Source organism: Podarcis cretensis (assembly GCF_951804945.1).
Source record: "Podarcis cretensis genome assembly, chromosome: 6".
Classification (NCBI taxonomy): Eukaryota; Metazoa; Chordata; class Lepidosauria; order Squamata; family Lacertidae; genus Podarcis; species Podarcis cretensis.
Window position 1 is genome coordinate 72,006,730 of NC_137175.1, and position 24,794 is coordinate 72,031,523.

The 24,794-nt window shown below is 41.3% G+C and overlaps 1 protein-coding gene across 1 annotated transcript in view; it reads right to left on the bottom strand.

Annotated features, from left to right (window-relative positions):
- The window catches only part of ZNHIT6 (zinc finger HIT-type containing 6), a 40,552-nt gene that overhangs the window by 4,253 nt on the left and 11,505 nt on the right, over window positions 1–24,794 (bottom strand). Inside the window, exons 6-9 of the mRNA XM_079981710.1 lie at window positions 21,656–21,724; window positions 20,797–20,877; window positions 20,523–20,603; window positions 2,378–2,502 (exon numbers count right to left, since the gene is read on the bottom strand). Coding sequence (XP_079837836.1) covers window positions 2,378–2,502; window positions 20,523–20,603; window positions 20,797–20,877; window positions 21,656–21,724 — 356 coding nt within the window. The remainder of the gene's footprint in view (window positions 1–2,377; window positions 2,503–20,522; window positions 20,604–20,796; window positions 20,878–21,655; window positions 21,725–24,794) is intronic.

A 24,794-nucleotide genomic window follows, 5' to 3' on the forward strand; every position in this document is an offset into this window, starting at 1 on the left:
TTATGGAAGCCACCCAGAGTGGCTGGGGAGGCCCAGCCAGATGGGCGGGGTATAAATAATAAATTATTATTATTATTATTATTATTATTATTATATGATGCTGCCTCTTCTGTGTGGTATCTAGGTATAACATGGAGTCAGTCTATGGTAGGAAAATATGTTGCTATGCACACTGGAAAGTTACTGCAGCAACCAGAGAGGTAAGGTTGTGTAGAGCCCCCCCACCACCACTTTTTGGTACTTTTCATGTCGCCCTTGATTCTTAATTCAATTTTGACTCCAAGCAACATTTCTGTGCCAATTACTAATATGTCTGGCTGCAAAACAGCTGGCCGCCCAGATGGCACTGGGTTCTTTAAAGATGCACTTGATAATCAGGTAGCATTCTGAGATGCATTCGTTCTTTTTCTTTCGCATCTACTCTACCCAGAAATATTGGCCAAATGTATAGGCTATAAAACACTTGGGCATGTTCAGGTCTGTGCAGTTTGCAAAGCAGAAGCCTTATTTGTCATAAGAATGTAAGAGAGCCTTGCTAGATCAGGCCTAAGGCCCACCTAGTTCAGAATCCTGTTTCTCACAGTGGCCAACCAGATGCTATGGGAAATCCACAAGCTGCGTACGCATGAATTAGCCCTTTTATGCCTTAACAACTGATATCTGGACCATGCTTCCTCTGAGCCTGGAGGCAGCATATAGCCATCATGTCCAATATAAACATTAACATATTTATGTGGCAGAATATTAAAATATTATTTCTACCTAGCATACTGACTCTGGAATATAGGATATGACCAAGAAAAAGAAATGGATTAATTCTGTTCCAAGGTATTTTGAAGGTTTCACAGTAGAGGAAGCAAACTTTTCTCAGTTATGTAACCAACCATAATTTGTAAGATATATTCAAGCATTGCCTGGTGCCTTCAAACTTCCAGTTACCAAGCAGGCATTTGATCTGGTAAAACAAATCAGCTGCAGATGTTAACAAACGCTACGTTGCAAAATTGTCTGGAAGGTTATTCATATAACAGGTATGTGTTTGTCTACCATATCAAATTTGATGGCTCAAAAACCCGGAACTATAGTTTTGAGGCATTTTAGATGGCAAGTTCTTAAAGAAATGGGAGTGCCTGATCACCTCATCTGTCTCCTGAGAAATCTCTATGTGGGACAAGAAGCTACAGTTAGAACTGGATATGGAACAACTGACTGGTTCAAAATTGGGAAAGGAGTACGACAAGGCTGCATTTTGTCTCCCTGCTTATTTAACCTATATGCAGAATTCATCATGCGAAAGGCTGGGCTGGATGAATCCCTAGCCGGAATTAAGATTGCCGGAAGAAATATCAACAACCTCAGATATGCAGATGACACAACCTTGATGGCAGAAAGTGAGGAGGAATTAAAGAACCTTTTATTGAGGGTGAAAGAGGAGAGTGCAAAATATGGTCTGAAGCTCAGCATCAAAAAAACGAAGATCATGGCTACTGGTCCCATCACCTCCTGGCAAATAGAAGGGGAAGAAATGGAGGCAGTGAGAGATTTTACTTTCTTGGGCTCCATGATCACTGCAGATGGTGACAGCAGCCACAAAATTAAAAGACGCCTGCTTCTTGGGAGAAGGGCAATGACAGGCCTAGACAGCATCTTGAGAAGTAGAGACATCACCTTGCCAACAAAGGTCCGTATAGTTAAAGCTATGGTTTTCCCAGTAGTGATGTATGGAAGTGAGAGCTGGACCATAAAGAAGGCTGATCGCCGAAGAATTGATGCTTTTGAATTATGGTGCTGGAGGAGACTCTTGAGAGTCCCATGGACTGCAAGAAGATCAAACCTCTCCATTCTGAAGGAAATCAGCCCTGAGTGCTCACTGGAAGGACAGATTGTGAAGCTGAGGCTCCAGTACTTTGGCCACCTCATGAGAAGAGAAGACTCCCTGGAGAAGACCCTGATGTTGGGAAAGATGGAGGGCACAAGGAGAAGGGGGCGACAGAGGACGAGATGGTTGGATAGTGTTTTCGAGGTTACCAGCATGAGTCTGACCAAGCTGCAGTGGAGGACAGGAGTGCCTGGCGTTCTCTGGTCCATGGGGTCACGAAGAGTCGGACACGACTAAACGACTAAACAACAAGATCCATTTTACATTATCATAAACTGGTAAATAAAATGCTAACAGTATTACAGTGATTAAATCACTTAAAACCTAACTAGAAAGGATCAACATATACACTGATAATATATATAATCCAAGTAATTGCAACAGGGGGAAATGCTTTATTATTTACAAGCTGATGCTCATTCCTGGTTTTAACAGGATAAAGAGCCTTAATTCTTGTTTGCATAAAATGTTATTGCATTGTAACGTATAGTTTCTTACCGTGGCCAAGAATCACCATATCCGTCTGGAATTTCTTCAAAACAATATGCAAAGTTGGGTATTCTATGACAACCTTCCCTTTCAAATTGTCTCGAAGGCCTTTGCTGGCATCCAGTTCTTCGTACCTTTGAAAAAGTAATTGCAAAAGTTTATCAGCAAGCAGATATTTGAAAGTGTTAGCAAATCAAAGTTATTCACAGGTATCGTGACAAATATCTCCTCCAAACCCAGTAGCGGCCGATAGGCGGTGTGGCACAGCTGTTTTGCCAACGGGAATGACTGCTGCCATTTACCAAGAGGGACAATGTAAGAAGCACAGAGGTGCTGGATTGGCTTCACTATGGCACTCACGCCGTGCTGTGCTCTGCACTGGTCAAATCCAAGAAAGGAAAGGGCAGTTCTGCAATCTAACATTGTGTCCAAAGTGTGGCTAGTTTGTGCTGGCATACGGGCCTATATAAGTAATTCCAGGTCTCGTTTTGTTGATTACGTCATAAAAATCTCCCATTTCAGACTTCCCTTCCCTTGATAGTGCTGAAGTACCATGGCCATTGAGGATTAGGTCCACCATTTTAAGGGACAGAGTTAGAAAATAAAAATCTGAAAGGGAGGCTATCAGTGTACTCTGGGATAGATGTGAACCGAATTTCAGCTTCCTGGAAATAAAACAAACATTTCATAACCTGTTGAGCCAGTCAACCGAAACCACTGTTTATATATATATATATATATTCTCTCTCTCTCTCTCTCTCTCTCTCTCTCTCTCTCTCTCTAGTAATTCAGTTTGTATGCTGTGCTGTACACATGGAGGCACATTCCAGGCTGCCACTGGAAATCCCCCAAAGCTCATTCAAGTATTTGAAGCAGCAATTGCATGCCCACAGCTCAACATTCCGTACCAATGTGCAGTTCTCCTCTGGGTTGTTGGCCTCTGCCTCGAGACACAAACAGAAAAAAAATGGTTCTTTTTTAGGCTCTTTGACATAACTTGGGCTGCAGGCATGTATCAAACTTTGGTTTTGCAAGTGATGTGGATATATATCACCTCCAAGTCTTTTATGACTCTTTTTATATTCCTCTAGCAACAAGAGTGACTTGATTAAACCCAATAAATAATCCAACTATTTTAGGCACGTCCAAGCAACGTGAGGTCCTTTGGGACCTGGAAAAATGGGGGTATAATGGGGGCGGGGAATAACAGGGGGCGATAATGCATGCTGCACCGATGTGCACAGGGACCAGATTCCCTGTGCTGGTCCCGTGGGATAACCATGAGGCATGGTCCGAGTCCAGTCCTAGGTCGAGGGTGCAGTATGGAGGCAGTCCATCAAAGTTGAAGCTGGGTTCAAGGCAGGGAGTCGGGTGAGGTCAGGAGCTCTGGCAGAAAAGCAGGACAGGGTGCAGGCAGGAACTGGCTACCAACAATGTTGCAGCTGCAACTTGGGACTGGGGCTGGCTGGCTTTTATCTGCCCCGAGGCATAGTGCGGCCCCGGTCCCCAGGTGACTTGCCTCTCCTGGAGTGGAGGTGAGCACTCCTCCTGCGGGAACTTAGTTTCCTCCGCCTCTCTGCCCTGAGCCTCTGCAGCTCAGGAGAGGCTGGAGGGTTACCGGACCCAGAGGGAACCTCAGCTTCCCCTGACGGGGCTGAGAGTGAAGCACCTGCAGGCAATGGGTCCTCCATCACCTCAGGAGCCAGAGCAGACTCAGCTGGTGCCTGCACCTGAGGATCCAGCACAGGTGAGGACCCTTCAGGCTCAAGCCCCAGCCCTGGCTCAGCTGGTTCTGGAGGCGGAGAATCCTGTGCAGGCTGGGATTCCTCAGGTTCAGCCTCAAAGTTCAAATCCCAGGCCATCACATTCCCTGTGCAAAATGGTTGCAGCCTATATAAAATTGCAACTTCCCAGCCATGGCACCTGTACACCCTCCTTTGCTGCCCACCAAGGCTCTCCCATTTTCTATTTAAAAAAATGGGGGGGGGGTGTTACCAGTTTTGGGGAGTGCTGCCTTCTTCATCCATTTTATTTGTTTTAGTGGGATGCAGGTATTTCGTGTGATCTGGGCATTACAAGTTTTTCTTCTGTGAAGAAATGTGTCCTGGGCTCAAAAAGGTTGGGAACACATGTTTACAAATAGCTCAGTCATTTGAGGGAGATATATAAATGCTTCCTTAAAAAAAAATAAAAATCCAGTAATCGGGGTATCTTCTATCTGACTTTAGTGTACACGACATTAATTAAGAACTATCGTAGTTAGATGGCAAAGGTAGGATAAAATTATATCAATATACATGTGCAAAACTTTGAAAGTTACAGAACGGCAGAATTATGTAGCAAAACAAAACCAGAAATCTAGTTGACGAAATTAAGAACTATTTGTTTGTGGAAATAGAATTTAAAATGTCATAACTTCATAGTATAATCCACAGCTACTCACACCAGCAGCTCCAAACTAAACTCCCAAAAGAAAACCTCATTTTATTTGTGTGTTCTGGCTCATCCATGTGACTTGGATTGGCCAGCCAATTCCATATAAGGGAGACTTTCTCCTTCTTGGGAGAATGCATTCAAAGCCAGCAGCAGGCATCATCATAGCATTTCAAAATAACTGAAGTAATCCTAAGAACTTAACTGTGCCTATTCCTAATAATTATTACATAAGCAAGCTACGGTCCTTCCAGACCTATACATTTCAAGAGCAAAAAAAACAACAACAAAGAAAACTTCAACTCCTAAGGCTATTAATAGCCAACACTATCTCAGCAATTACTTCAAAAAAAGCAAAGTGAGCTGTAATTCCTCAATTGCCACCAATCTACTAAATCCAGTGAATAAAAAGTTTAGATATAAAGTATTTGCCTGAAATAGATTCCCAGTATTTGCCTGAAATAGATTCCCAGTATGTTGCCTAGCCTTGACTTCCACCAACTGTATTATCTATTGTAGAATTCCTTACCAGTTACCACAATATTTTAAATCGATATTGCTGGTATACCTCACTGCTTATTGCATAACACTGTATCAGGAGTCAGATTTTTAAAAGTCAAGATGTTAAAAATTTGCAACTTGCTTTTTCTGGTTCTGGAAGAAACAACTTTAAGCAATGGTTATGTCCCTCAAATCCAACTTCAATCATCATGAAAATATTTGGTTTCATGTTTCTTTCAACCCAGAGTAATTATGACCAGCTCTTTCTGAAACCTTTTAAAAAGGATAACAGTATATTGCGTTTCTTATTCAATGAATGCATTCATAAGTTGTGGATTAACACATGAACAGAACCATATTTACTGATTTATTTACAGTACTTTAATGCAAAATATGGCAATACCTTTCTATTGGCAAGAGTCTCAACACATTCTTTTCTGGTTAAGCAAACATCTACCACCAAAAGGCTAAAGTCATTCACATGCCACAATACACTTTCCATTATCTCATGTTTTAGACAAAACATCTTTAGCGTCCAGCTTGGCATAGCATAAAACATTTGTACTTTAAACTATTTTATGATAGTAAATTATTCAAGTGTTAGATCACCAAGGCATAGCTTTAAGTAAACTTTATTGGTTGACAGACAGTGACAGCTTTTGGCAAATAGCCAAGACTCTGGTGCAGTACGAAGAGCAAAAGAATCTTAAGAGAATAGTATTTTCCTGTAGTGATCTAACTAAATCTCTGGAACTTACTATTCTATTTTGCTTTTACCTTCTTGGCTTCCCTCTCCCCATAAAAACAAACAAACAAACAAACAAACAAACAAACAAACAAACTGTTAACTGTATTCTGCTCTCTCTCAAATACAGCTTTGATTTGCTTTGCTTTTATAAATTAAAGAGTGTCCCATTTATAAAATCTATCAACACATTTCACAGCACTTCAAACACACAAAAACTGTTGCAAATATTAAATGTTTCAAAGTAAATGACAATGTTAGACCAATATTTTACCATTTTATTACTTCTATTGATCATATTTTTGCACAGACCAACTTAATATTTTAAAAAATCCCATAAACAAACCGCATATAAAACCAGTAATAAACAAAAACAAAGACTCAGAGAATCGTAGAGTTGGAAGGACCATCTAGTCCAAGCCGCTGCAATGCAGAAATCTCAGCTAAAGCATCCCTGACAGATGGCCATCCAACCTCTGCTTAAAAACCTCCAAGGAAGGAGAGCCCACCACCTTCCATGGAAGACTGTCAAACGCCTCTTACTGTCAGAAATTTTCCCCGTTTAGTCTGAATCTCCTTTCTTGTATCTTGAAGCCACTGGCTCAAGCCCTACCCCCCAGAGCAGGAGAAAACAAACTTGTTCCTTCCCCCAAAGTATGTATTTCAAGGAACAAATCACACCCACCCCACCTTAAGTCCACTTTTGGACCTGTCCTTGGAACAAGTTGCACTCTCTCAGCCTAACCCACCAATGGTTACTGTTAATGATGGCCGTATACTGGCTCCAGAATCAGAGGCAACACACCTCTCAATGGCAGTCACTGGGGGAGAACAGCGGGAGAAGGCAGTTGTGCGCCTGTCATTGCTTGTGGGATTCCTACAGGCATCTGTGCTGGTCAAAATGGGCCCTTGGTCTGTGGTCCATCAGGGCTTGCGATTAAGAGGGTGCAAATGTAATTGGCGTTCTTGAATTTTATCCTTGAGGGTGGGAGGTTTTTAGATCGATTGATTGTGAAGATAGTTTCTCACAAGTCAGAGGCTGTGGTCTCCTTAGCGACACGTTCAGGAGCTCTTCTTTTAGTGGAATTTGTGGTCCACCCGGTACCTTTGGTGACATTGTTTTAGCACCAGGTGAAACATTGATGGACTGAGATTATTTTGCTTGTGTGGCTGTTGCATGTTTTAAAATGGGTATTACCGTATTTTTTGCACCATAACACTCACTTTTTTCCTCCTAGAAAGTAAGGGGAAATGTCTGTGCGTGTTATGGAGCGAATGCCTGCGGGTGGCGGGGGGGATCTGCTGCAGTCGTGAGCAGAGGATCCATGGTTCCCCTTCCTTCCCTCCTCCGTGGTTACAAAGCATGGAGCCACATGGATCCTCAGGATTTTTGCATTGGGCTACTCCACACTCACTGTCAGATCACATGTCTGTGGCCACAGCATGAACCACAAAAATCATATATCCACTATTTCGTTTAGAGTATTTTTTTTCTTGTTTTCCTCCTCTAAAAACTACGTGCGTGTTATGGTCTGGTGCGTGTTATAGAGCGAAAAATACGGTAATTGCCTGGAGACCTTTAGATAACAAGTCTAATGATAAGCAATAATAATAATAAGGTAAAGGACCCCTGGATGGTTAAGTCCAGTCAAACGCGACTATGGGGTTGCGATGCTCATTTAACTTTCAGGCCGAGGGAGCCAGCATTTGTCCACAGACAGCTTTCCGGATCATGTGGCACAACTGAACACAGTGATGGAAGCCAGAGTGCATGGAAACGCTGTCTACCTTCCCGCCAGAGCGGTACCTATTTATCTACTTGCACTGGCATGCTTTTGAACTGCTAGGTTGGCAGGAACTGGGACAGAGCAATGGGAGGTCACACTGTTGTGGGGATTCGAACTGCTGACCTTCCAATCGGTAAGCCCAAGAGGCTCAGTGGTTTAGACCACACCACCACCCTCTCAATTAAGCAATAATACCATTGTAAGGAATATGAAGCTCTAGTGCCTTGATACAGGGGACAGTCTTCTGGAATCATCAAGGACAAGCTCCCCCCTGCTCAGCATTCACGCCAACTGGGGTTGGTGGTATCGTTTTTGCTGCTATTTGGATGTTTTGTATTTTATTGTTATTTCAGTGTTTATTAACATGAGATGTTTGTTTGCCCTTATTGATATTAGCATGACTTTGTGTTCTGCTTTGTAACTGTTAAAGCATCATCACGAAATGTTGCATTTATTCTGTGCGTTGTTGTGAGCCACTCTTTTCGAGCATGGTTCTAGCATGGGAAAGTGGCATACAAATAAGATCACGGTGTACACACCTGCAATTTATGTTTGTGTGTGTGTAAAAAGATTGCATTTTCTAGAATTACCCTGTGACGACTACCATATTAAAGGATTTCAAACAGCATCTGAACAAGTATCATCAGTGCAACATGATGGAATGGATTTACCTGTTGTGCCCCAAGAAAAATGATGATGCTGAAGAGAGACAATATTGGCAAGAGCTTTGCGCCTGCATTTTAATGCTTTAATTTTGTCCATTATGACTGACCAGAAGCCGCATAAGCTCCGAAAGAGCCTACTGGCTTGCAAGAAGGCCAAAAAGGCAGCCAACTAATCCTTCTGAAAACTGCTGCATTCTACAGAACCCTCCATCATAAATGTATACCTCTCCAATGGAGCCTCCAGCTATTATCTTAGTGGTGAACTCAGTCATCCCTGCCAGCTCAGACAGCAGGAAATTCCCTGCTAAGATCAGTCCTTCCTGCATGTCATCTGCACAGCCTTTCGTTTTAATAATGGCATTTTTGTAGTCTGTGATTAAAGATAAAAACGAAAATCCCGTTGAGTCTACTCTCCTATGATAAAGCATGACTGCTCCATTGAAGCATCTTCACTGGAACAATGTATTCGTACTTTGTGAGGAAAAAAAACTCTTTTTAACACAAGCTTTGAAATCCCCCCACAAAACATGCTGACATCAGCATACAATGAAAAATGGAAGTACTTCCTGAAGCAGCTATGGGCACCATCCCATTTTATTAAAGCAATCCTTGACAGAAATATTACTGCCAAAACACAAAATATAAATGAATTTTGGTACTACTGCTACTAATAATGCAGAAGGTTTAACCCCATTTCAGGAGGGGGAGTTAGAACAGAGGAGATGTCCACTGCACTTAAGAATCCTTTCAAGTACTAGTTGTGAGGGGCTGCAGTGCTGCAGAGATAATAACTAACAGATGGACATTCATTCCTAAGTGGTGAATAACTCTTCCTTGTGGTTATGATTTGTGAACGGGAAAATAGTGAAATGCTCTTCTCAGTTATACAGCAAGGGGGGAAACTACATTCTGGATTATAAAATTCAGTTCCACCTACAACTATAGCATACCTTAAACTTTGCACTTATGTTTGTCTAGTTACTAATGTGATCATTCAGATTTGTTAAGTATTAAGGGAGCTAATGTTTTCCGAAAGGATTTATAAAGAGCTTTGGCACTTGAACTATAACTTGGTTTAAGTCCCCATAAAAAGGATTACAACACTGCAATAAAATGCAACTTCCTGAAAATAGATATGCTTTGTACACTGAAATTATCAAATATTCCACCTCAGCTAACCAAAAGTGTCTATGCATACAAGTCACTTGTGTATTTGCCAGCTGAAGATGAAGATGCTGCTTCAGATGTATTTTTAGGAAGGATAGCAATTATCTTCCCTTCACTGCTACTTAGCTCCAATTAAGACCTTTTGCCCAGTTAACAAAAAATAATTAGTTTCAATTGTTTGCCTCATGAAGCATATTTCACCATGAAAGCCTGACTTTTAATAGGACATATCCTTTACATTTAATGCTCCATAACATAAACATTTGTTTACTTATAAGCAGCCACCGTCCACCTTTTGGAGTATAGCTGACCCAAAGAGGCTTACAATTTCAGCCTAAAACTAGCAATGGAAGCACTAGCTACACAAGGGAATGGGTGTTTTTAGGAGAAAGGATTCTGAAAAAGATGGGTTTTAAAGGTCTACTCAAAAATAAGTGGCATGGAGGCCACACATACCTCTGTGGGGGATAGGTTCCACTATTTAGAGGTCAGGCTATATAACTATAATCATTTGAATTGTAAACCGGCATTGTATATCTTTGCCTATGTAAACCAAAATGGGGGACATGACAATATATGAAGAGAAAGTCCCTAGAGTCTGTGTCTGACATCTGAAGAACATTTTTGTCTTAAAAACATGCCACTTGTAGTTACTTAGGACAGCTCCACCACATGGCAGATGCAACAACTGGAAAGAAGTACCTTCACCACAATCACTGCTATGCAGTAGGGTCAAAGATCAGATCTTATCTGTGATTAATTGGTCAGGTCTGGTCTAGCCTAGCATCTTTGTTCTAGTCATCATTCCTGTCACTTCATTACACAAGCTCTTAATAGGCCAAGGATTTGCCTAGCTTCTAGCTTGCAGTAGGAAAACCCCAAGACCTTTCAGGAAACCACCAGGATCCACCTGGCAATGAACTATCTTAATAGATTCCCCCATGCCTATACAGTTTTAGATTCTCTGTAAGTCCTGCCACATAAAGATCTGTCCATAATAAAGGAGCCGCACAAAGCTGCCAATCATTCCTGATCATCTTCGTATCCTGGATATAATACCAGATCAAGAGCATGCCCTGCCACAAATATGACTGATCCACCATTGCTATAGAAATTATGGAATTCTGAGCCACACCCAAGAAAGAGATCTTGGTATCAATGTCAAATGATGGCTGCCCCTTACACAGCTAAGTGTCTTCCTGCTTGAGCTGACTGTGGAGTTGGAATTGCATCAAAGGAACACTGATTCTGGCTCAAGAACCCAGTGCTAGGAGCACACTCTCAAAATTACATGGCTTTTGGGCAGCTTATCCTGAAAGGGAAACAGAACCCATGACAGATCATAAAAGTCCTCCCCCCACCCCCACCCCACCCCCACCCTCCTCATGTCCAGGCAACTGATGAATCAAAAACTGAGGCAATTAAAACACCTGATATGCAGAAATCATTGACTGCCTGAATCCTGCACTGATCGAGGAGAAACAGCCAAGAGAATGATGAGGACGATAAAAAGAAGAAGATATGACACTCAAAGCAGGAAGCACTTTTGATGCAGCAGCAGACAGAAGCCACTTTCCCTTCCCAGCACTCTTCTCTTTTCTGCTGTACTCATGTAGCACAGGAAAAAGGACTACAGGCAAGAAGTAGATAATAGCCCACTGAGGCTCATGGGGTTAAGTTATGTATCAAGACCCAGGTTTTACTGACAAGCCTGGAACGGAAACCAATGAGCTGGTGGTTGTTTGCTAGCTTGATGTAGGAACAGACTACAGACTCCTTAAGACATTATTAGTATTATTATTCCCTACATCTGTAGATTTCAAGGCAGTTCACAACACAGCATTACAATATACAAGCCACAAAATACATAATAAAATTAAGAACAACCCAAACTAGGAAATAGGAGGGATAGATGTATACGGGCTACAGGCCACAAGGCAAGGGCCCTGATTTCTGCTGAAAGGACTCCCTGGATGTAAAGGTACAGTGCCCAGTGCAAACATTTCAGAGCCTAATACAACAAACAGCCATTCACTTAGCAACAATCAGTGTTTGTCCTGCAAGTGCAGCCTCATTGCGTCTCTGTAAGTTTACAGAAGGCAGCAGCACAATGGCAGTCAAATCTCAGGAAAGCAGATGGTAGGAAAATATGCAACAAGTGAGGCACAATAGGAGGAAATATGAAAGGTAGTTAGGGAATCCCCGAAAACAAGCGCACCCCCCCCCCTACATTTTCCAAGTGTAACACTGTTAAGTGACGCTCCATAGTGCAATGATCCAAAGGAAAAGGCTTGAAAAGCTAGTCAAGGACTTAAAAAGGGGAAAGATAGGTGGTTAAAGTTACGCAGCCTCCAGAACTCAAAATGTCCCCCCAAAAGTTGGTGATTCCTGGTCTATTACAAAACACCAACATTGAGGGAATTTAAGATATTAACTTAAACATAAATGAAATTCATAAATATCTGTTAATTTTGTAGCTAAGAGAGATCTAATTTAATACACAGATGTTCAAAGAGTACAAACGCAGAACTTAACTATGAAGCGGGAACCGTGTAGCACATACAGAATCATCATGTTAAATCTTCTCTCCTACACCAAACGAGAACTTTAGTTTTAAAATGGAAGTTCAAAACATATCTTGTTGCTGTATAATTGTGTTACTTGCTGATGAAGTTGCATGTTGTACAAACAAATTACCATGGCAAAAGATACATGCAAAACTTTCACATAATTGTTTTGCTATGCACCGGTAATCTATGTGAAGGAAAGATGACAGCTGTGCCACAAAGGTTATCTGGATTTATATCAACCAAAACATGTCTGAAGCATACACTCAGGAGCTTAAACTCTGGCAGCTAATCATCACTACTGATGGGAAATTGATTGGGAGCAGTAGGGCTGCTTGTCAATGGAAGCCCCCACCAAATTACTTAATCAAAAGTATTTGCCACAAATCCTGTATCTGCCAATTTCCTAAAGAGGAGTTTGGGAAAATAGGTCAAAATTATTAAATTTTGATTTGGGCAAAAATGTTCCATCTATGAAATACCTAGTAACTGTTTTGTTTCAAACAATGCAGTCCCAGCAGTTGTTGTCGTATACCTTAGAACAGAGCTTTCCAAACTTTCCATGTTGGTGACACACTTTTTAGACATGCACCATTTCACGACTCAGTAATTCAGTTTTGCTAGCAAACTGGAGGTTAAATGAACCCCTTTCCAGCCCCGGGAGGAGCATGGGGAGCGTTCACGCAACACACCTACACCCTGCAGCCAACACACAAACGTGTCACGATATAAAGCTCTGCCTTAGAATTTTGTCCAGAGATTTTGATGAAGCTTGTTACAGAGCAAACTAGGGCACCGTTTCAAACCACAGCATACAAATTCTCACCTTGCTTACACAATAATGTCTTTTAAACAGAGTCCACGCTACTTCTGGATTCGTATTATGAAATTGTAAGCTGCCCTGGAAATGCGAATGTGGCCCTGGAGGCACATAGTACAAATCCCACATATATAAACAAAAATAAGTATTGATTAAGCACAGCTTATTGTTGAAGAGTTGTCCTTGTTACTTATACCAATTCCCATGCAGATTCATTCCATCAGGTCCAACACCAGATGTAAGCGGTATATTATTGATACTGGCCACTCCATGATCTTGATACAATTGGGACATTTCTGTGAGGCAAACAAATACAGTGGTGCCTCGCAAGACGAAAAGAATCCGTTCCACGATTCTCTTCGTCTAGCGGTTTTTTCGTCTTGCGAAGCAAGCCCATTGACGGCTTAGCGGATTAGCGCTATTAGCGGCTTTTAGCGGCTTATCGGCTTAGAAAAGGGGGGGGGGGGAGGAAAAAAACCCCGCAGGAACTCGCAAGACATTTTCATCTTGCGAAGCAAACCCATAGGAAATTCGTTTTGCGAAGCACCTCCAAAATGGAAAACTCTTTCGTTTAGCGAGTTTTCCGTCTTGCGAGGCATTCGTCTTGCGGGGCACCACTGTAGATTCTGTTGTGCTACATAATGTACAACTTTGCCCAAACTAAATCACACCAGTATGGGATGCCTGCTGCAAAATATCCTAATGGGATCATCTGGTCAATAGCTGAAAGACATAGAAAAACCTTTAATGCGAAAGCTATATTGATTGACTGAGCACTATACCATAGTCAATGATAGTCTAGAACCGTGGTTCCCAACATGGGGCACACGCCCCACGGGGGGTAATTTGATTTTTAAGGGGGGCAATTCAAGAATGAGTTATTAACAGTGAATGGCATTTTAGGCTTTCTCCATGTGAATAGGAGTTCACTTTTTGAATAAGAAGAATTATATGTAACCGGGGTGGGGTGGGGCATCAGGATTTTAGAGATGCTTAGGTGGGGCATGGCCAAAAAAGCTGGGAACCACTGGTCTGGAATCATATTGTCTCTTTTTTCAGGGGTATGTGAAGATCAATCAGTAGCTTCAGGGACAGTCGAAGATACTGATGGTGCAATTATATAGAGTTCTATCTGACCACTGGCTGACACTTGTTGGTTTCTGCAGCTGGCCAATTCTGAGCAACCATGAGCCTCCCATGAAATTTGGATCCATGTCATGGATTTCAGATCTGCAAATGCCATATAAGCGCCACTTGACCCTCCTAACCTCCAAAATAAGGCCGTGTGTGTGTGTGCGCGCGCACGCACACACTTATGTGTGTACACACACAGACACACAATAGTGGTCTTCTTGCCTAACTACAGTTATGACAAAACCTAGTGGGAATAAATAGCTGATGCAACAAGCATTACATAACTCTATGTAGTCATTTGTGGTTCTGGACAAGGCCATTGGGAACAGAAACATGGACTCTTTAATCTACTGTGGAGAGAATGAAACTTTAAGAAAAGGAATAGTTACTTCTATGTACGGTATTCATTTTATTTGGCATGTTTTCTTCCATGAATAAGAGAAAGTTGAGGTTATTCTCCCAATTAACACACACTGAGTTATAAAACACAAGTATCTTAATCTCCGTACTTTTAACATTCCCATCACAGGTCTTCACATTCTTACAAAGGTTGTATTTGCTGCCTGCCAAAAATTCACTAACCCTTGCAAAACAAACATGTTCCCTCTTCTCTGCCAAGGAAGGAAGGTCAAACCTCTCCTGACAAGGTCAGAGGAACAGTTCTAGTTCATTACTGTCGGAAAGAGATAAACAGAGGGATTCCCTTTTGGCAACATAAAATGGAAAATCATTCTGGGGATTCTTTTCGACAGCAACATGTAAGATTCCCATCTCAAAACCAGTGAAAGAAACAATCCTAAGAATACTATTCCCAGCTATGCCTTTATCCCCTTTTCACCTCAAAACACCAGCTCATATTCAGCTACATCCGTATACTATGACATATGTATTTATTGCTCCATTCTAAAGTTTCTAGAATGTCTGTGGGTTGTATGAACTTTTACAAAACAGTTAGAGGTCACAACGGTTAAAGTGATTTCAACAAGATGGTTACAGAATAGACCCTTGAGTTAAGGCATTATCAACACCCTATAAACGCACTGTTTGCTCTGTGCAACTCTTCAGATATACAGCATTTTGCTTTATACTTTTGAAAATTCTGCTGTTAACCAGAGATAAGAACTGACTAGACACAGGCTAATTCCTTTAAGGTGGTGTTGGCAGACTGAATCATAAGTAAATCGAGATAATCAGTGAACTAATGAAAACGTTACAATGCTGGAATGTGAACATTCAAAGTGGGACAAGTTTCGATATTAAGGTCCCCCATATTTATTTGAAGATCTATTGCATTTAATAACATTTAGCGACATTTTGATTGCTCCCTAATTGACTGCTTCTATACTACAAGGATTTCTTAGCAAACTTTTTGATTCATTTCTAGTCCATAAGGGGCAAATTAAACTGAGATGGTTGTTTTGGAAGGTGATTAATAAAGCAATGATGAGCATCATCATCATCATCATAATGACAACTAAATTGCTGCACTATCAACAGCCAGCACAAGGAGTCCTTAACAGAATAACAGGGCTTCCCACCATCTCCTCTTCCCGTGCCCCCAATCTGGGCACTAGGAGAAAGTGATTGAACCTGGGACTTTCTGTATGAATAGCAGATGCTCTGAATGGCACTGAGCTGCAGCCACAGAAGGAGATGTCCACACACAGATTATTTGCTGGATCAGGAACTTCAGAGGCAAATCCAATTTATATCTGAAGGTAAGTGTTGCCTATTTGCATCCATTCACTTTTGATGGAGTGCATGGGCATACAAAAAGGCACCCCTATTAGTCACAGGTAGATACTTCTTAAATATGCAACTAGACCTGGAACAGAGCCAGTGTTGATCTACTAGCCAATTCACTAAAGGTTGGCCAGGTTTTCGATAAAATGACAAAAGCCACCCTTGCTAACATACTACAGTGGTACCTTGGGTAACATATGCTTCAGGTTACAGACGCTTCAGGTTACAGACTCCGCTAACCCAGAAATAGTACCTCGGGTTAAGAACTTTGCTTCAGGATGAGAACAGAAATCGTGCAGTGGCAGCGGCGCAGCAGCAGCAGGAGGCCCCATTAGCTAAAGTGGTGTCTCAGGTTAAGAACAGTTTCAGGTTCAGAACGGACCTCCAGAAAAAATTAAGTTCTTAACCCGAGGAACCACTGTATTCATGGTTATTTCAAAGTGTATTTAATGTATGCAGGAGTTTTCTTACGAAGCATATGAGACAAAGCCAGCTTGTTTTTCAGCAGAATGTAAATACCCACAGGAAACTGACACAACAGAAGAAACAAAAGCAGATTCTACAGCAATGACTCTTAAACCCTTTTCGACTTTTAGGTATGCAAAGCTTTGTCAAGATCACACAAAAATGACGTACTTAAAGAGTAATTCGTTTCACCAAAAGTTTACTTTCCCTTGGAACAGTAGTGAGGGAACAGGAGGTAGAAAGCTTCTCAAGAACTCTCCTCATAGACCACAAGTTTTCTAAGCCACAGCTATAAACTAAGCTGTTATGCTTGGATGAAGTTCAACAGATCATGGTTACATTTTTAAAAGCAATTTTTTTTGTTGAGGACTGTCCACTTGATTGCAGCTACTGGGTCTATAATCCATGCAAGTGCTAAAATGAATGGTAAAAAGTAGCAATCCTTAAAATACTTGCCATCCATCCCTGGTTTCTGCAGCTGCAAAGGAACTGGAAGTGTGCTCTTCAGTGTACCCGATTCTTTCTCCTTTACAGCAGCCGCTTCAAGTTTTGAGCCATGGCTTTAACTTTCCCATGCCTAACTTCTTATGGCATCAAGCCTGGGAAATGTGGGCGTGGCTCACCCAAAACGGCCTGACAGGCCTACCTCCATGGCCTTATGGGCCTAAATTTGGCCCACAGTCTGGAAGATCCCCACCAATACCATAAAAATAGTTAGCAAAGTTATATAGGAAAATAGCACTGATAGAACTTAAGGCACTAACAAAACCGAAAGGTAACCATCATCTTTACATATCCTTAAACTGAACTAGGAAATGTCTATTTGGGCATAAAAAACGGATATCACACAGCTGAAATAAGTATCCGTTCTGAAAGTAAAACTTAAGACTGACGTTTTATTGCAGATTTCCCATAACGAGGACTATATTACCTCAACGAAGAACAAAGACTTCAAACAGAGAGAGCATTAAGCACCAAAGTCTTACAAGACTCACTTGCAGTCTGTCTCTTTCCCACACTATGCTTGAATCAAGTCGCCAAATACATCTGTTCTACCATTAGCTTTAAAGAAAGTAAGCTCATCTTGAGATATCTTAATTGGTACACAATGGCCTGGTTTGTGCATAAACCATGGTTTATTGCTTTAGCACCATATGCCTCAATAAGCCCACAGGAAGCATTGCACTTGCTGCTCCCCTGCAGCTGAGAGGCTGACTGATGCTTTGTTCAGTTTCAGTTTTACTGCACCCTGTAAGAAGTCAACATCAGACATGGGTTATGAAACCTTGGTTCAAATACAGTGGTACAGTGGTACCTCGGGTTACATACGCTTCAGGTTACATACGCTTCAGGTTACAGACTCCACTAACCCAGAAATATTACCTCGGGTTAAGAACTTTGCTTCAGGATGAGAACAGAAATCGTGCTCCGGCAGCGCGGCAGCAGCAGGAGACCCCATTAGCTAAAGTGGTGCTTCAGGTTAAGAACAGTTTCAGGTTAAGAACGGATCTCCGGAACGAATTAAGTACTTAACCCGAGGTACCACTGTACCTCGGTTTACGAACTTAATCCGTTCCGGAAGTCTGTTCTTAAACCGAAACCGTTCTTAAACCGAGGCGGATATGCATAAGCTCACAGCTTCACTTGGGCCAGACTTGTTCAAGCCTGCCCACAGTGCTAAAGCATGGTTTAGCATTATGTGTGAACCAGGCCAACCATCGATATGCAACCATCAAAGTAGATTCTGCAACAAAAGAAAAATATGTAAGGTGGAATTTAATGGGTGTTGCTCTGCTGATGAAAGACATCTATCAGCAGAACGGACAAAGAGACACTTTTCAGCAACCTCTCTTCCTCCATGGAGCCTCTGCACTGAAGGGTTAGGGAATGGCTGGAAATTGCTTCCTTCCCTATTCTGCTGATGTATGCCTTCTACCAGTGAAGTTACACCCACTGAATTCCCATATGCTCCGATACTAGCTTTCAGGCTGGAGTCTCCTACAATGGGATCCGCAGAATTACAGCACTAAACCAGCAGTCAATTGATGGGGTCCCCACCATACAAGGAGCAAAACCCTAGAACAGTGTTTAGGTCCTAAGAACATAAAGCAGAGACTCTTCACAAAAGAAAAAAGATATATCATTAATGGCTAGCGCAGGTGTCATGCTAGTCAACTGTTTAAAGATCTAGCACAGGCCACATGGTTTAAGATCTGCACTGATATTAACCAGACTTAACTGTACCCTCGAGACACACCTAACTGAGCATTTGAAACCAGGTAATGCTGGCTTTCTATGAGAAATAGCTCGAGAGAAAAGTTGTCCTGCAATAAAACTTTGTCACAGTCAAGCGTCAGAAAGTCATACCAGTCATTCATGAATTATCACCAGGGTAGTGTTATACTTTGAATTAAAATAATTAATTAAGTATCTCAAACACTCATTTTGTTAATTAATATCAACTTCTTTGGTTACAAAGACTTGTCTGACCACTCTCCTGGGAAAAGGAGAAGGTGAACTTCCCTAACCAGATTGTATAATTTGGCAGCAGTTTCTTTCCTTCCTTTACTGGAAAAAGCAATATCCCCTACTGCATGAAGTCATTCTGAAGGCATCCCAAACATAAAGCACTAGACAAAGTTATTAATTTATTCTGAAGAGGACAAATAGATATTTCTAAAAGCAACGCAATGAACTGCAAAAAAAACCCATTGAGTATGCATCAGGTAAGCTTCACTTGGAACTGACTGCCCCCCAAAACAACAGAAAAAAAGGAAAAAAACCACCTACTGCGTTACCAGATGGCAAATTTGTTTTAGAGATTTATCCAGATTTTGATCATTAGCTTTTGCATCCTACTCAGAGTCTAGAATTTAGAATATTTAGCAAGTCTGTTTTTTTTACGCCATAGTTTTTCTTTACTGATACCTACCTGTTATCACCCTGAACACCTATACCTGATTTGTACAATATGATTGTATTATTGGCATTTCAGATATTTTATTTTTGGAATTCTGGGTAACACACAATTCAGATACCCTCACAGAACTGGAGCCGGTCATGATTACGCAGAAGCAGATCCTAATGCTTTCAATGGAACTTACTCTAAAGTAAGGGCAACACTATATAACCATTTCCTAACCTCTCTGGGCAATTTACAATCCCGTCTTTCTTCTCCTTTTCACATTCCACCCTCTCTTTTGCCTGGGACTTAATTAGTTCAGCTCCCGTGCTGCATCTGTTGTTTCTGAGGTAGGCGAGTCTATTTATGGACTTCCTCTGTGGATGCTGTTAAGCGTGTAGATCTGTGGATTTCTCTTTGTCACCAAACCCAGAGCAAGAAAGAAAGGTAGGACTGGAAACCTGCTAGGACTGAAAAGGACTAAAAGCCACTGAGTGGGCTGGTGCTGTAGTGGGTGATACAGGATTGTGGCGCAGATTCCCCATTCTCGGTCTACATCTACCACAGTGGCTCTCCAGGGGTTCAGACAGTGGTCTCACCCCCAGTCCTACCTGGAGATGCTAGGGAATGAATGTGGGCTCTTTCACACACAAAACATGTGCTGCATCACTGAACAGCAGCTCTTCCCTAAAGTAAAGGTAAAGGGACCCCTGACCATTAAGTCTAGTCGTGGCCGACTCTGGGGTTGCGGCGTTCATCTCGCTTTATTGGCCGAGGGAGCCAGCATACAGCTTCCGGGTCATGTGGCCAGCATGACTAAGCCGCTTCTGGCGAACCAGAGCAGCACACGGAAAGGCCATTTACCTTCCCGCCAGAGCGGTACCTATTCATCTACTTGCACTTTGACATGCTTTCGAACTGCTAGGTTGGCAGGAGCTGGGACCGAGCAACAGGAGCTCACCCTGTCACGGGGATTCGAACCGCCAACCTTCTGATCAGCAAGCCCTAGGCTCTGTGGTTTAACCCACAGTGCCACTCGCGTCTGTAAAGTACCACAAGTGAAAAGAAAGTAACTGCGTTCTTCCATGCATGTCTTGCGTTTTGGACCTAAGGGACAACATTTCGCTCCACATTCTTCTAAGCTGGCCATTTTATAGCTGCCTTACTACTCAAAAGGTATATGGAGATACAGAGTTTGCTGCTTTGTAAAACAAAAATCTCTTACCTGATGGAGTTTTGTGGTCTGTTTTCCACTTTCATTAAAATTCGTATGTCTGACTGAGGGGACATTGCATAGGTTTTTAATCTGAAATGAAAGGCGTAACATTAGATAAACCTTGCCACGTAACAAGAAATCTGTTTCATTCCAAACAAACCAGACCAAGTAATGTGCTTGTTGGGTGTAAGCCACGATGCATCACAAGACTGCCCAATATGCTTTAATGACTGATTTGTATCTCAACAGAACGTTAGGATGCTAAATATTTAGAAGCATGTACCTTTGATGAATGACAGGATCAGAATCTTGAGGATCAACATACCACTTTAGAATGTCATACAGTGGCTTATCATCTGCGACCCTTTACACAAAAAGACAAAAGTGAATCAATCATGAAGCTTAATACTGGCAAGAACTAGAATAATCAGGTTAACATGTGTGAAACTGTAGTTATATAAGCCCCAGTGTCAGAGCTGTGGAAAAGGCTATAGCACAAGAGCACATTCAAGAAGAAAAGAGGACCTGACTTCTCTGACACCGGTACAAGAATACCAAGGGCCTTTGAGGAAAGGTTTTCCTGTTCTAAATGTCTCATTTCCATAATACAGAGATGAGCTGGTGCTTTAATTTTAAAGAAATCTTCCACATCTTTCAATCTATTCTATGGGAAGACAAGCTTTCTCCCACCTTTTCTAGATAAGAAATTATAGCTGGGAGAGTGCCTAACTAAGTAATGGTAGTCACCAAGCAAGATACAAAGTGGATGGTAATAATTCAAGAACATCTATGTGTTGCAACAGGGTCGGCAAAATATAATGATCAGAGCTGCCCTTGACTGCATGATGAATGGATAAATTAAACCTAAAAACTATGGAACACATTCAGTTTTATAACAGATCAGTTACACTTCTCAGTAGTAAAGATGGACATTTTAAAACAATAGGTTTTAAACCAAACCACAGAAACAGTATCTTAAAATCAAGATTTAAATTTTATGCTATGAATTCAGTTTATTGTTTAGCCAAGAAGGCTGCAATAATCATTTTTATGAAACAAAAAGCAAAACAAGCTGTGATACAATACAACGGTAGCGGTTTACATTTCATGGTAAGCAGAGGCTAACAAAAACATTTGGGTACCTTTTTTCTGTGAATTTAGCATGACTATGAGGAAATAGAAGCTTCAAGTGCCAGTAGAACTTTTGTTCCCTGAAACAAAACCAGCGCAGACTATTAATACTTCATTATGTAAACTATTAATCACAAATGCAATTGCCTGAGCTCTGTGGCAGAGAGTCCAAAATAAACAAGGTGGTAGGAAAAGGTAGATCAATATCATCACGAAAGGATTGTTCACATGATCACTTATGCAGGTAACAAACTTCTTAAAATCACTTCCACCTTGGGTTGTTTATACAAGTCAATTCAACCCAACACTGAACAGAACTAATGACTACTGCATCATTCAAAGCACAATGGTGCCTTTACATTCTGTATAGCTTAAAATGTATGAACTGCTGCTTCCCTGATATTTAAGATGTGATAATACTTCTTTTATTATACAAGGCTATATATATATATAAATACAAGTATCAAGTTTACGAGGCTCTGATATCAGTGACTGGAAACAATGCACTGTTGCCATAGCAAAGTTACTTTGACTATTGGGCAGATAAAACATTCAGCTGAGTCCAACTTGCTACAGAAACATGCACAGTAGCAAAACAGTAGACAAATCTGTTGCTATGTACAATTAAATATTCACTTGAGATATTGTTGGATTGATCAGTCTAGTAACGAGCAAAGCACTTTGCAATATTTACACAGAAAGCAAAATGCAAGTTTCGCTAGCGTGAAGATGCCATGTTTTAGTAGCTGACCAGGCAGAAAACGAGTATGCTGTAAAACATATTCTGGATGGGATTTGCAGTCCAATGATGGGATTTTGAGGTCCACAGGATAGCCACCCTTGCTGTACAAGGGATCCACTCGATTACAGAATAAATGGCAGCTGAAAGTGGATTTCCTGAGGCTATTTGTTTTCATGTCCAATGCCCCATTCTCCCTTACCCCTGAGGAATCTCACTGCCATGAATGTAGGAAATTTAATCTGAATTAGTTTACTAGAATTCACAAGATCACATAACACGCTTAGCTGTAGCTCTTTCCTTTTTTTTTTTAAAGGTAAGAGTAATCAAAAGGCAAGTTATGAGAAAGAAAAATGGGCTAAGGTTTTGGAAACATTAACCACAAGTTATATAAACCACTTGTTGCATTGACATGGATGTCAAGTGGGGCAAAATTAAGCCAAAGTAATTATGAAAAGGTTTATTCTTCTTTAACTAGTGGTGACTTGTTTGTCCACTGGATAGGGGCCACCACATGCTAAGCCTCTGCTTTTTAGCCAGTCTAATCATGAGTCCTTGAGGGGGTCTGTCCACAAGGCTGCAAAAAATAACACTGAGGTATGTTAAGAGGAACGGTGGAACCACAGGCATGGGAGGGCAATAGCTACTACCCAAACATAATTATACGTAAGTGCATTACTTCATTCTGTTCAGAACTAGACATTAAGGAGGGGAAATGAGAACCGGGATATGCAATAGCATTTTCAAACGACCCAACTGCTGCTTTAATACAGACCTTAAACTTATTTAAGAAATTTATATCCCATCTTTCTCACAGAGCCTCCAAGATGGCTTGTCTTGCACCAGTAATTTTTTTTTTTGGGGGGGGGGGGTAAAGGAGGTCTGCATAGGTGAAGCAGCATTCATTCCTGAACCTTAATGCATGTACAGCCAGGCTTAATTCACTTTTCAGTAAATGAGGTCCCTGCAGTGTTATATATGTCTCATAAGCTTCTGTAAACAACACAGATCCAGACTAATTAAGTGATTATAGTCTCCTGTGAACCCCCGCCCCCACCTAGAAATCTCATTAAAGTACATGAATGCTGAGCCTTTTATGACACACCGACCACTGAAGCGCCAGTGTGACATAGTTGAGTTCCTAAACCACGTAAGGCACCAGAGAAGCCTCTGTTTTACTGAAGCGTAGCTAAGCATCAGTAACAACCCACTAGAGATTTGATATATAAGCAAGAAAGTTGTGCTAACTTTACTGCAAGCTCAACTATTTTTTGATCCCTATAATTGGTATAACAAGACAATTCACCTAGAACTGATTGAAGTCCATTTTCATGGTACACAAATGACTTACCAGAAAGGCCTCACAAGAGCAGGAAAACTACCTTGCTAGGTGCATAATAATAATAATAATAATAATAATTTATTACTTATACCCTGCCCATCTGGCTGGGTTTCGCCAGCCACTCTGGGCGGCTTCCAACAAAATATTAAAATACAATAATTAATCAAATATTAAAAGCTTCCCTAAACAGGGCTGCCTTCATTGTCTTCAGATGTCTTCTAAAAGTCCAATAGTTGTTTATTTCTTTGAGATCTGATGGTGTTCCACAGGACGGGTGCCACTACCGAAAAGGCCCTCTGCCTGATTCCCTGTAACTTCGCTTCTTGCATTGAGGGAACCGCCAGAAGGCCCTCTTGCTCGAGCATGATGCAGCAGATTTAAAATTTACAAGGATAATTCCAAGGCGACTAAACATGTAACAATTTAAAAATTCTCAAGATTCTTCATTGATTGAAAACAATATCTACTATATTGGCTACATTTGAACATAAACCTTGGCTTACTACACACAAGCAAACTGTTCCCTGCTTCAATGCACCTGCTTTAGTGTTACATCTGAAGCACTAATCCCTGGCTGCTTGCTCCCATTACTCTCAACAAACAATGACCCAATAAAGTTTGGTCTTGGCTTACTGACCATGGAAAACATCACAAACCCCTTGTTCGGACATAACATTAAGCTAGGGATCATGGTTTGCTTCCTCCCAGCACAAGCTCAAAGGAACAAATTTTCTTTTGTGTGGTAAGCCAATGTTTACGGTTTACTGTGACATGCAACTGCTGTCATTCTTTCAGTTCATTTTTATGATCAGAATGGAAAAGCTACATTACTGTTCTCAATACATGGAAGACAAATAGCATTGCAGCATTTGACAGAGTACACAATTCTAACTGTCGGTCTAAACTGTATTGTTAACATGTATCTACATCAACATGAATTTTACACGTCAGGCCTTGGAGCTTAATATGGATTCTGAAACATGAGTTCAACCATCATTGTGGCAAGACATCATGGCTTGACAACCACTGAATAATGCATTTTAAAGCTACACTTTACATGTTTTTGTTT